Here is a 14,404-nt window from a genome sequence, read left to right on the forward strand (position 1 = left end):
GCAATCTAGTGCTCCCACATGCGCTCTTTTGGTTGAGTTATATAAAAAATTTCTAAAAATCAGCTTATTTATGTCAGTTCCAAAGTTAATTTCAATGAAAATTGGCAATGATGTGGTTTATTATGATTTTAATAAAAGTTTCTCCAATATACGGATTGCAAAATAATTTTTGAACAGTAAACATATTCAAATCATATGTTCTGCGCCCTGAAACACGTTGAAAGTTAAGAGTTGGTTAACTTATTCCATCCGATGCGTGCGTGCATTTGTTGCGTAACTCACACAATACAAACCAACCTATTTTAATATTTTCTGACATGTACACAGGATGCACTTATAATATGGCGAAACAATTAAAGGTGGTTTCATTTGTACAACAACCACAAATCATATGGTGCAATTCGCCATCTTGTCATCAAGCTGATCGACGTTTTGCCAACACACACAAAGAAATTGGTGTACGTGTGCGTACATGGGCAGAGAATATGCGAAAAAGAAGATGACAACAAAGAGAATGCAAACAAAAATTTTACATCTTAATATCGTCAAACCTGGCTGGCTCTTAACAGCTTTTCGCATGAGACCACCTTTTTAAATCCGGCTTGACACATGCCGTAGAAGTGGTACTGGGTTCTATGAGCAAAATAATAGCGATATGCTCTTACATCAGGATAAATTTCGTACAATTTTAATTGCAAATGTAATTAAATGCTCACGAAATGGGCCGAATCAACTCTGCTTCATTACTATTGTCTTCGTTGTGTGTTGTTGTTTGACTTTTTTTTGTGTTCTGACAAAGAAAATGATCGGTCGGATCTTGAAATTATTTAATAGGCATTTTCGCTGTAAATAAAGTCAGTACTAGGCTTAAAAGCGATCATCATTTTGTGTTGCAACACTTGAAGTAGTATTTTTTCGTGTCATAGTAAAGAAATGTTTGACTTTTGCGAGTCGCTTTTTTGACTTCCTTTTACAGAGTTGCATTTTACAGCACGACGCTCCCCAACGCTGTTTAGGCCTTTATGAAATCTGTTTCCTTAAAGGCCTAAACAAAGTGACTGCACATATCGTGTGATAGCATCTTTGCACTTGATGCCTCTTTAAAGTGTCACATGAGCCATCTACTATTCATGTATTGGCTGTGGTTCGATTATAGAACACGTATAATTTTGACATTTCTAATCAGCTGTTTTCATCGAGCCAGAGACCTAGCCGAAAATTCTAAGTTTTGTGAATTTCTAGATTGTAATAATTAAATACCTTAAATTAATATATGGTATCTCGCTCAGCAATATTTTGGTTCAAATAGCATCAATCAACAGTGAGATAAGTTTATACAGAAGCGGGAGTTTGTTTGAGGATTGTGGTGGTTGTAAGTGCGATTGACGTTGAAAATTATTTTATAATTAATTTTTTTCCATCTTGTTTACAATTCAGGAATACTTAAGCCTAAATAGGTGCCGCTAGGCGTCAAGCGTACTATGTACTGTCTACAATGCTTGCTGCCTGTTTTGCTGCTTCCGAAGCCAAACAACAATGCGCTTATGGAAACGCATGTGATGTTCATTGTCTTGTATTTGATAGGATTCTTCTTGGAACGAAAACCATGCACCATATGTAGTCTGGTATTCCTGACGGCTGTCTTTTTAATATGTTACAGTGGAGTTGGCAACTGCATATTTTGGGGCAGCTGTGAAGGCAACCAATGCGAAAATGGCTAAGATAACAAACCAATTGTGATCTATGTATGAAAGAATGAGGAAAGATAAGGAGGGATCTTGACGAAAACTTTCTTACCAGGCATTACTAATTTTTTTTAACAACTGGTAATTTATTCTTGTGTAAGTATAAAACTTTGCATAAAAATTTTAGTCAATTTGTTATTATAAAGTTGTAAACAGCACTGTTTCATTGGTTAGGTAATTGTTGCAGTGTGTTGTTGTAGTTGTAAACACATATTCATGTGGAGGTGGCGATCCTCGTCAATCTCTTGTAGGTGACGGCTCAAATGACCGATCGCCGCGGGAACCATGTGGCCATTAGTTATTTAAAGGCGCCAATAACTCGACCTGTCATATCGAGCATCATAGGCACTCAGTATTTGTGCAAGAGCCGGTGCCGCCCGACCTCTTACTGAGTCCGCGACTGCCGTTGCAGCTACTCCATATGGAGTGTTCCACTATCCGCAACCTGTGGACGCGCCCGGTAGCTCGCAGCTAAGCTTCTCGTGATAACAAAGAACACCACACAGATCGGACCTCAATGTTCCGGGCTGTGTGGTGCTGACAGCTATCCCTTGCTGAGGTTGTACAGTGAGGCAGGCGGCAGTCCTTGCCGATAAAGGGCTGCATCGGGTCAATCCGGTACGTACAACCAGCTGCCATGGGATTGTTTCATTCGTTTTTTAAAAAATTTGTGACAAAATTTTGTATCTAGTTTAAATATGGATACCAGATCCATCTTTGTATGCTTGATACATGCGTACTTATATTATTAACCCTTCATAAATCTAACTTGAGTTAACAGACTCAATTAGATAAGAGTCCATTCGCACTTTTAGCACAATAACAAAAAAACGTAAAAATATTAGAAATGTTGTGTTCACATAAATGTTATTCCAACATCTGAGCAAATGTTGTATGCAGGTTAATGTTATTTGTCTAATTTTGTAGTTATCTAATGTTTTGATAAGATAGGTTGGGTTTTGTGGTATCTCAGTATTTGTTCAAGAGCCTGTGCCGTACGGCCCCTCACTGAGACTCCGCTCGATACTGCTGAGTGTCTGCGACTGGTTTTGCAGCTACTCCGTATGAAGCTTTCCACCATCCGCAACATGTGGACGCGACCGGTAGCTAGCAGCTAATCTTTTCGTAACAGCAATGAACACCACACAAAAATTTTATAATAAATGTTTTCAATGAAACGAGCGGAGTTGATACCTTTGAATTGTGATTTTTTGGTATTGTTGTGTGTTGTACACTGAGGCGTCAGCCCTTGCAGATGAAGGAATCCATCGGGTCAATCCTATACGTACAACCGGCTGCCATGGGATTGATTTTTTTTTGTATTTGAAGAGTAATGTGTTAAAAAGTCCTTAAAATCAATTTGTTCAAGTAATTTTTCAGTGGCTTCAACTGACAATATCCGAAATTACAGTTATATTTATTTAAATTTAAAATTTAATTTATTTAAAATTTATCGCGCAAATTTTTGTTTTTGAATAATCAATTTGTATGAAATTAAAATCGCAATTTCTAAAACAAGTTTATCTAAACACAAATTTTCGCTCAAATTTGCCTAAAAAAATCAAATTATCAAGACAAAATTTTCACGAACATTTTCTTAAGATCTTCAAAAGAAAAAATGTTGAAAATCGAAAAATAGACAGAATATTTTAAAGACAAAATTTCGATGAAAATTTTCCAAAGAAAATTTTTAATTAAATTTTCTCTAAAGAGAAAATTCGATCAAATTCTCTTTATAGGAAAAATGTCGTTGGAATTTCCCTAAAGACAGAAGATATATATTTTTCGAAGCCTTTCCCTCTAGAGGGCAAACGCAAAAAATAGTTCAAAGACAAAATTTTAATGAAAAAAGAAATTGATAGTTATCACAAAATATGGTTAGAAATGAACCATTTATAATAAATAGGTAGTTTTTGGCAAGAACCCGGTTTCTCAAAATCCCGAAAAATTATAATTTTCAAGAAACCGATTAGTATATTCTGCCCAAAAAACCGGTTTTTAAAAACCAAACAAAAACCAAACTGATCACCCTATATACATGTGGTTGTAGTGTGTTGTTTACTGAGGCGGCAGTACTTGCCGATGAAGGACTTCGTCGGGTCAACCCGGTACGCACAACTGGCTACCTCTCTCTCCATCTGAGAGAGAGAGGTTGGTAGTTCACGAAAGCGGCGATTGGTGAATTCTCCGGTCATTCTATCGGCTTTAGTAAAACTGTCAAAGCCATGCTTCCTCTAATTACTACCATGGAGAGAATGTCATAACTCGACCATTAGATCTGGTCGGCCCGGATGGGGCCAACACATTGCATTGCTCTAACTTGACAGTTTCAAACTTGACGGGCCACCATTTCGGGTGCGATCTGTACGTAGCACACTGTAACCGTGTAACCTAATTCTCAGCAATCATTGTATTCTTCTAACTCATAAAATCTGCAATCTTGACACATATACCACATATATGCAAACTCTTTGCTTTTTCTTTTGCTGCTGCACCTATTGCAGCGTGGGAGAAGTTGGAGAGGTCACAATCAATGTTGCGTTTTTGGTAGGTTCCTACCAAAATTGGTAGGTCTTTCATTTTCTTGGTAGGTTGGTAGTCTGACCTCAATTAGGTTTTTCCATCATATACCAAGTAAATTACTGAAAAAAGTCGTCGATAACAACTCAAAATTCGTTTCCTGTAATCGTTAAGACTGCATAAAAGAGAAAACCATGGATGTCGAGGGGCGAAATACTGTTAATTACTGTTAGTGGTCTAACTGCTTCAAATTTAAACGTAACCAGTAAGGAAAGGCAAAATTCGGGCGGTGCCGACTATATAATACCCCATACCACCTAGTGTATGTGTTACTTTATATAAGTAGAACTTATCTCAAAATCTAGTCAGACTTTAATTTGGATACCAATTGAAATAGAAATTAGGACCTTGTAAGATTTTCCTACCATAGGACAAAAGATTTGAATTTCCACATCTTTAAATAGCCATATCCGAGAAAAGATTATATGGGAGATATATCGAAACCTGTGCCAATTTTATTGACATATACTGGGACATGAAATAGAACATCTCACGCCCTATTTTGTAGAGATGTGACCAAAATTGTGGATTTTACTGCCTTTAAAGTCCATATCGGATGAAACGTAGACATTGGAGCTATATATTAATTCGGACCGATTTTAATGAAATTTTGCGCACGTATTGGAACGTCAATTTAAACTTCTCATGCAAAATCGGACGAAAATTGTGGATTAAACAGCCTTAAAAGGCCATATCAGATGAACGATATATTTATATGGGAGCTATATCTTAATCTAGACCAAATTTTTATGAAATTTTGCACACATAGGAAGACGTCAAATAAAGCACCTCATGCAACATTTTATAAAGATCGGAACAAAATTGTGGCTTCTACAGCCTTAAAAGGCCATATCGGATAAAAGTTATATATGGGAGCTATATCTTAATCTGAACCGATTTTTATGAAATTTTGCACACATATGATGACGTTAAATAAAACATCCCATGCTAAATTTTCTTACGATCGGACAAAAGTGTGGCAAAATATATATGGCAGATATATCTAAATCTGATCCGATTTTGATTAAATTTTTTATATACATTGAGACTTCACAAAAACGACTCCACGCCAAATTTGGTGAAGATCGGAACAAAATTGTGGCTTCTACAGCCTTAATAGTTAAAATCGGATGAAAGATATATATGGGAGCTATATCTAAATCTGAACCGATTTTGATGAAATTTTCCAGATATGTTCAAATCAGTAATAAACCGTCCGTGTCAAATTTTGTGCATATCGGTTCAAAATTTGAGCTACTACGGCCATTTAAGTGCAAATCGGCCGATACATATATAAGGGAGCTATATCCAAATCTAGACCGATTTTTATGAAATTTTGCACACATATGGAGATGTCAAATTAAACACCCTATGCCAAATTTTGTAAAGATCGGTAGAAAATTGTGGCTTCTACAGCCTTCAACGGCCATATCGGATGAAAGATGTATATGGGATCTATATCTAAATCCGGACCGATTTTCATGAAATTTTTCACACATATTAGGACGTCAAATAAAACACCTCGCACAAAATATTTTAAAGATCGGACTTAAAATGTGGCTTCTACAGCATTAAAAGTCCATAACGGATGAAAGATATATATGGGAGCTACATCTAAATCTGGACCGATTTTTATGAAACTTCGCACACATATGTAGACCTAAAATAAATACACAATGCCAAATTTTGTAAAAATCGGACGAAAATTGTGGCTTCTACAGCCTTAAAAAGCCATATCGGATGAAAGATATATATGGGAGCTATACCTAAATCTAAACCGATTTGTTTCAAATTCAATAGCGTTTGTTCTTGAGCCAAAAAAGTGACATATGCAAAATTTCGTGACAATCGGAAAACAAATACGACCTGCACTTTGATTAAATCGAATCAGATAGTGATTTTGAGTCGATCGGTATACTTAGCAATGGGTCTAGCTCTTCTCCTTCTTAGCGTTGCAAACAAATGCACAAATCTATAATACCCTGTACCACAGTGGTGGTGTTGGGTATAAAAACGCCGTAAATTCTGATATTGACTGTAACTGGTGCGAATATTAAGGGACTTCTTCCAAACATCGTAAATTCTGGGTAGAAAATTCGGTTTTTGTGCGTTGAATGCCTTCAATTGGTAATCAAAGCTATGTGGCAGCTGCATGCAAATATGGTCAGATATAGTCCATACTCAGATATGGAGGGTAGTAAAGCGAATTTTTGGGCTAAAACATTTAAATCGTTTTTCTTTGAAATCGGGGCAAAACTACGACTACGGATTTTTTATCGGGAGATCGCTATAAAGGGTGCTCTATAAAGATATAGGCCATCTTTGAACGTAAGGCTATAGAGTGATTTCGACAAAATGACGTACGAACATGTCTCGATCCTATATGAATAACTATGACCTAGTACTTTGTGGCGTTGAAAAAATGGCTAACTCTCCAGTGTTGGGTATAAATACATGCCACTTTTTGGCTTGTAAAACATTTGGTAGGTTTTGGTCGGGTTTGGTAGGATTTTTCTTCAAATTTGGTAGGAAATAATTTTCTTGAGTGGCAACACTGATCACAATAATTAATACGAGAACATTAATCAATATCTCATCTTAAAACAAAGGTGGCGAGACATTTCCAAATGTGTATTAATTTGTGTATATGTTTTAACAATCAGTTATCATGTGTCTTTATTTTTTACATACACAATTTAATGAATATTTATATCATTTTTCATGTCTTTTCAGATAAACAGTGTGCCCTCCTTTCCCGACTCAACAAATATTTTAACTTCTCCGAATGTAAAATGAATTGGCTTTCCTTTAATTCTACCAAATATTTAATTTAAGTCGCTTATAACACGTTATAACATAAATATATTAACAAACAAAAACAATACAATGCAAACAATTAACAAATCATGTTCAAGGATTTCCAACAGATTCTATCGCTAAGTAAGGAATCAAAATGCCTGGTACGAGTATTGGCCTTAGATTCATCAATACTTTTAACAGAAACAAAAACGAGAAAAGAGTGGTTGTTTTAATGTAACGAATTACATATAATAATATCAGTAATAGAAAAAAAACAAAATGATTTTCAATTAACGACAGCAAATTCAATTCAAAACAAAATGCTATATATATACATATATTCAATAAGGGCTTTTATGTTTATATATTTATTTATTATAATTCGATCACACATATGTAAATACATGCTAGTTTGTATAATTAATGTTTAATATACTTTTTTTTATTTTACAAGTAGGTAATTATTGTCATTTGTATTATGAAATCAGAGAAACATAGAGAAACAAATTCAAAAATAAAATACATCACACAATAACTATGGAAGATATTTTTTATATTACAACGATTCTTTACAAAAAGCTAAATTTAATTCCGAAAGTGTTAGGACAATTTCCCTAAAACTATATATATATTTTTTATATCCACCATCGTAGGATAGGGGGTATATTCATTTAGTCATTCCGTTTGCAACACATTTAACGATGTCCGTGTGTCTTTTCGTCCGTCTGTTGTAATCACTCTAGAGCCTTCAAAAATTGAAATATTGAGCTGAAATTCGGCACAGATACGTCTTTTTGGTGCACGCTGGTTAAGTTCTTGAACGGGCCAAATCAGACCATATTTGGATATAGCTGCTATATAGACAGATTTTTCGATAAAGGTTCTAAGGCCCATAAAAACTTTTTTCATCCGATTTTGAAACAGTGAGTAGTTTAAGGCTCCCGACATCTGACATAAATATGGATTAGAACGGTACATATTTAGCTGCCATATAGACCGATCTCCCGATAAAAGGTCCGAAGCCCATAAAAGCTTTATTTACTACCTGATTTCGCTTAAATTTAAAACAGTGGGTTATATTAAGCCTCCCGACATCTGACCCAAATATGAGTTAGATCGGACTATATTTAGATATAGCTGTCATATAGACCGATCTGCCGATAAAGGGTTCGAAGCCCATAAAAGCTTTATTTTTTAACCGATTTCGCTAAAATTTTAAACATTGAGTAGGTTAAGACCTCCCAACATCCGACCCTAATATGGTTCAGATCGGACTATATTTAGATATACCTGTCATGTTGACCGATCTTCCGATAAAGGGTCTGAAGAACATTAAAGCTTTATTTATTACCTGATTTCGCTGAAATTTGCAACAGTGGGTTATTTTAAGCCTCCCGACTTTTGACTTAAATATGGATTCGTTCGGCCCATATTTAGACCCAGCTGTCATATAGACAGATCTCCGATAAACGGTCTGAACATCATAAGAGCTTTATTTTTTAACCGAAATTTTAAACAGTGAGTTTTCTTTAGCCTCCTTATACGCGACCTAAATATGGTTCAGATCGGTCAATATTTAGATATAGCTGTCATATAGACTGATCTGCCGATAAGGGGACTGAATCCCATAAAAGCTTTATTTATTACCAGATTTCGATGTAATTTGAAACAGTGAGTTTTTCTGAGCCTTACGATATCCGACCTTCAAATGGCCTAGATCGGTTTGTAATTGGATATATCTGCCAAAGAGACCAATATTTTGTTCTACAAAATTGAATAGTGACATATATATTAAACCACTCAATGTTCATGCCGAATTTGAATGCTTAAGTTATCCAATTTTCATCGGATTGTGACGAAATGGGATTTACATATATATCCGAGGTGGTGGGTATCCAAAGTTCAGCCCCGCCGAACTTAATGTCTTTTTACTTGTTATTTTCACTCATTTCCTTTTTCTTCTCTGTTGAGATGACTCATACGAAATACGTCAGATTTCTAATCGTTGCACCTAGAAGCCTTTTTTTTGGAGAGGAAATAAGAATCTAATGTCTTTGATTCACATTGTAGCCACATATTTACATGTGAAAGTAGCGATACCCGTCAAGGTCTATAGGTGACCAAGATCGATCTGGTCCATGGGATCGATCGCCGCGGGAACATTATCGCCATTGGTAATTTTAAGGCGTCAATAACTGGTCTTGTCATATCGAGGATCACGGGCACTCAGTATTTAATCAAGAGCGGGCGCCTACCGATCTCCCACTGAGATATTCACTCGATGCCGCTAATTGTCCATGGTAAATGCAATCGTGCATGATCGTGATTGAATTAAAATTCTTCGTGAGTGTGTGAAATCATGCTCACGACTCACGATACGCACACGACTCACAAGACACACACGACCAACGAAACACTCACGACTCATGAGACAAAAAAAAGAACACTACATTTTTCGCATGCTCTTAAATCACACGGTATTTTAAAGTATGAATTTGAATACAGATGCATAAAAAGGGAAATAAGTGGTTATGCAGTACGTACGTATGCTCAAATGCTGTATGATTTGAGACACATGGAATAAAAATTTTTATTCGCTTCATGCTTCTCCCGAGTCGTGCGTGAGTACATTTTTTTTCGTGAGTCGTGCATGAACATGATTCGATATAAAAAAGGTTGAGTACCATACGACGCATTAAAATGCATTTTTGCAAACGAATTCCACAAAAGCAACGCGCAAAACTTAAATATTTTGTAACTTTGACGGTTAAACTCGACCTTCATTCTCTGTTGCCATACGTGAAGTAGTGTTTTTGCAGGCATCAAAGTTAAAAATTGTTTGACTTTTGCGCTTTGCTTTTGTGGGATAAGTTTGCAGAGTCGCATTTTTAATGCGCGCGTATAGTCATGGCGAAATAATTATGGTGCAATCCGCCATCTTGTCATCAAGCTGATCGACGTTTTTCCAACACAAACAAAGAATTTTGTTTACGCGTGTGTATACGTGTGCGTACATGAGCAGAGAATATGCGACAAAGAAGATAACAACAAAGAGAATGCCAACAAAAATCTGACATCTAAATCTGTCAAATCTGACCGGCTGTTAACAGCTGCTCGCTTGAGACCATCTTTTTAAATCCGCCTTGACGTATAGTATGCAACTCCATCTAGAGACGTGCGTGAGTAACATTTTTTTTTCCAGTGAGCGGAGTGAAAAATCACTCACGCGTACATCTTTACTCAAAGTTATTCCGAGCCCGGGAAATATTCGGGTTATTTGTACTCCGTTTTATATTTTCTGGAGAAATTCGTTTATTCATATTGGAAGCTTTTTATATTGAAATATCCTATTATTCTGTTTGGGAATGTTGAATAATAAATACCTAGATACTTATACCAATAGTTTTCACAAATCTTTAACTTCCCACAATTTCAGTATCATGACTCACAATTTCTGTAACGGTTTCTGGACTTATTTTCATTAGAACATTTCTTGCACCCTCGCCATATTGCCAATGCCCCTAAATTCTATTTACCAGTCATCCGTTGTCTCCTCAACTTACCGTTCGCCAGCTGACAATGCCCTAGCTCCGTAATTATACCAAAGCAAATCAGAAGAAATAATTCTTATTAACCACAACAGCAGCAGAGCCACTACCACAGAAAACCCACAATCAACGAAACTACACACCGACCATTTGCTCAGTCAAGCAAAACCAAAAGTCAAAATGTCTGCAACAAAAGCAGCAGCAACAATAATAACAACACTCAAAACTTGTCTTACCAATGTGGGGAAGACTGGCAACCAGACAGACAGACATACAAAAAATTAACTTTTACAGAAACTGTCTCATCGTAAAGAATGGAAAATAATGGATAAATAAGGTGGAAGAGACTCTCGTCGACGACTGGTTCGTCATATTTGTTTTGCTGAAACCTGACTCTTAACTTTGCACGAATGGCAACTCTCGCGGTCTTAGAGAATAATGAATAAGCCAAGAGCCAAGCCATCAAAGTGGTTTTGCTGAAAGACTACCCTGCCAATACTACACTCAAAGTAAATTGTGTTATGTGTACGAAGTATCCATTGTGCGTAATTGTTATGTGCATTCAACACCGTAGGTTGGGAGTGTTCAGAACTTCGTCTTCCGTTTGTAACTCGTCGAAATATTGACGCTATTCTTGATCGTCTGGACCTTGATATAACGAAGAGGTAGCATACAGGAAACAACTGAGTACAATTTTTTCTCGCGAAGTGCACCATCTGTCAACGAGTTTTCATAATACTTAGTTGTGTGTGTGCATTATAGCTGAGAACCATATCATAGACACACACAACGAAAAATGGCGCGAACTAGTAATATATTCCTCCAAACATTTGTCTCTGAATTGACACAATTTAGATAAATTTTAAAGACAGTTGGTAGATATATCATGATTTATACATTGCTATCGGCATTCTATCATTCATGTTTCGCTAAATAGTTTCATAACATCGACTCCCTACACGCAAGTGAATGCATGTTAACTTAGCTTCCTATTATCAAGAAAGGCGTGTAGCTCACCTAGGGCAGCCGTCCCTCCCCCAAAACCCACCAAATATATATTTAGACCAACGCCGACAATATGCGACTTAAATGAAAGGTAATTAGGATAAGAAAACGTATCTGATATCCAATTGTTGGACCAAGTGTTAGGGGGACCACCCCAACCCGAAAAACACCCCTAAATCGGACATATTTTCCTACCATGGCAATATGGGACTCAAATTAAAAGTATTTGCGAGTAGAATACGAATCTGATATCCAAATATGGGACCAAGTTTCTGGGGTCCACCCCTTCCCCAAAATACCCCCCAAACAGGACTTATTTACTGACCATGGCAATATGGGGCTTAAATAAAAGTTATTTGAGTGTAGAATACGAATCGGTTACACCAATGTAGAGCCAAATGTTTGGGGGGCCGCCCTTCCCAAAACACCCCCAAAGAGGACAAATTTGCGACCATAGCAATATGGGGCTCAAATGAAAGGTCTTTCGAAGTAAAGTACGAATTTGATATCATTATTCGGGAAAGGGTGTCTATGGGGCCCCCGACCTCCATAACTCAACCCATATAGGACGTATTTGCTGACCATTGCAATATGGGGCTCAAATAAGAGGTATTTTAAATTAGAACAAATCTGATATATATTTTCAGGGCCAAGATACTGAATACCAGCCATACCCAAAACACCCCCAAACCTGTCATGTTTGCCTACTATGGAAATATGGGGCTCAAATGAAAGGTATTTGGGAGTAGACCACGAATTTGATATCAACAGTCAGGACCAACTGCCAAGCGGACGTCCCACCTTCATAACAACCCCCAAATAGGACGTATTTGCTCACCATGATAATTTGTGTATTAAAGGGTGTGGATATTGATAGCTTATAGGGCCAATACCACAAACCGGACATATATGCTGTTTTTTGCAATAAGGGTTTAAATTAAAGAAATTTGAGATTAGAAAACGAATTTGATATGCAATTATGAGGCCAATAGCAATTAATGATATTTGAGAGAGGAGCACGATGGTGATATATTTTCAGTGCTAAGTCTTTGGGAGACCATCCCACTCCCCAAATCAGACATTATAAGAATATTGGGCTGAAATAAATAATTTTAAGAATGGAGAACACCTTACATTCAAACTTAAATTCGTAGACCAATAAAGATCATATGAGATTCAGATAAAGGCACTTATATTTTATATTATTTTCGTAGCATGGAATTTCACTTAAAGCTCTTTAATTGTCGAAAATAAATGTTCAAAGGCAGAGCGGGCACGGTTGAGCTAGTATGAATATAGGTTTTAGTTGGTAAAAAACATTTCATGTAATTATGTTTAAAAAAATTATAATATTTTGTTAAAATTTTTCTTAAAAATTCCGAAGGCAGAGCGGGCACGGTTGAGCTAGTATGAATATAGGATTTAGTTGGTAAAAAACATTTCATGTAATTATGTTTAAAAAAATTATAATATTTTGTTAAAATTTTTCTTAAAAATTCCGATAGCTGAACAGCGCGCATAGAAAAAATTTGCTGAAAATTGCAAACACTGTCTGCTGAATATTAGTAGTCAATTTTGCTGCTCTGCTATTACAGCAGTAGTACTGTAATTTCAGTATAGCAGGATTACTGCTAAAAAGTCTGTTGTTTGCTGAAAATAACTGCTGCTTAATTATGAAGGGGATGTTAGAAGTAAAAATAGAACACGCATGTAAATGTGTGTCTCAGTGGATGTTTATAATCACCACAGAAAGTATACTTTCCATAACTTTTTTTCTTTAAATCTAGATACAAATCACAAAAAATGCGAGTTAGCTCAGCCACATTTCGAATTGTATCCAATGGATGAATCAGGTAGCTTCTTTACAGTAATATTCCACAAACTGAAATTATCTCTTCCAACAAAATTTCTAAAAAATGCCTATTGTAATCAAACAAGTAACAGTCAACCATAAAAAGTAGCATGCAAGTTTTTTTCAGCAGACTTGTGTACTCAAAATAGTAGATTTTGTTAGTTGTGTGGTGTGCGTACTAGCGAATAGTAGACAGCCAGCGCCATTTGATGGCTAGAATTCGCCTCATGCCAATGAAAGAGACAGCCACCTGACACGAACTGACAACTATGGCTACCACCATATCTTTTGTTGTTTGATGATGGAGGCGTATTCAAGCCAAGCCGGCTTGGATTTTTTTAAATTGGATTGATTTAAATTCGGATTTAAATTGGATTTTCACTTAGGTCTTGCGTTTTTGGGGAATCCCAACTAATCCCAACTAATAGCCGACTTGATAGCGTGCTCGCATTGCCAGAGCGGGGGTCGTGAGTTTGTCGATTCCCATCAGAGGCCGTGGTTTTTCGCTACACAGAAAATATAGACCTATATTTGACCGATTAAATGTGGTATTGACCTATGAAAAACTTGTCAAACAAGGTGTTTATTTGCTTTAATAATTTTCGATACACAAATTTCATTTTCTTTTGTATCATGGCAAGCGATTGGTAAACAAGGCACACGTTGAACGAATTAAATTTTAATAGCGTGAATTAAATTGTTATTTAATAGTATAAATTGTACATTGATCAAGTTTATATTGTGTTCCCTTTCGCTTATTGCCAATGGATATCCAAAGTTTTGGAATTCGGCAAGAAATTGACAAATGAGCAGAGATTTTTCCTTGAGCTTAAATCAATCGCATGGTTATGCTTGGCGAATGCATGGCCAATACT

The 14,404-nt window shown here is 36.3% G+C and overlaps 1 protein-coding gene across 1 annotated transcript; it reads left to right on the forward strand.

Annotated features, from left to right (window-relative positions):
* The first annotated feature begins 1,189 nt into the window (after positions 1 to 1,189).
* On the forward strand, positions 1,190 to 7,548 carry LOC106089877 (bladder cancer-associated protein). Its single transcript, XM_013255871.2, has 3 exons — positions 1,190 to 1,372; positions 1,438 to 1,841; positions 7,059 to 7,548. The coding sequence occupies exon 2, from the start codon at positions 1,482 to 1,484 to the stop codon at positions 1,719 to 1,721; it is 240 nt and encodes a 79-aa protein (XP_013111325.1). The 5' UTR covers positions 1,190 to 1,372; positions 1,438 to 1,481; the 3' UTR covers positions 1,722 to 1,841; positions 7,059 to 7,548.
* The last annotated feature ends 6,856 nt before the right edge of the window (positions 7,549 to 14,404 follow it).

The sequence above is a fragment of the Stomoxys calcitrans genome, chromosome 1 (genome assembly GCF_963082655.1).
Source record: "Stomoxys calcitrans chromosome 1, idStoCalc2.1, whole genome shotgun sequence".
Taxonomy (NCBI): Eukaryota; Metazoa; Arthropoda; class Insecta; order Diptera; family Muscidae; genus Stomoxys; species Stomoxys calcitrans.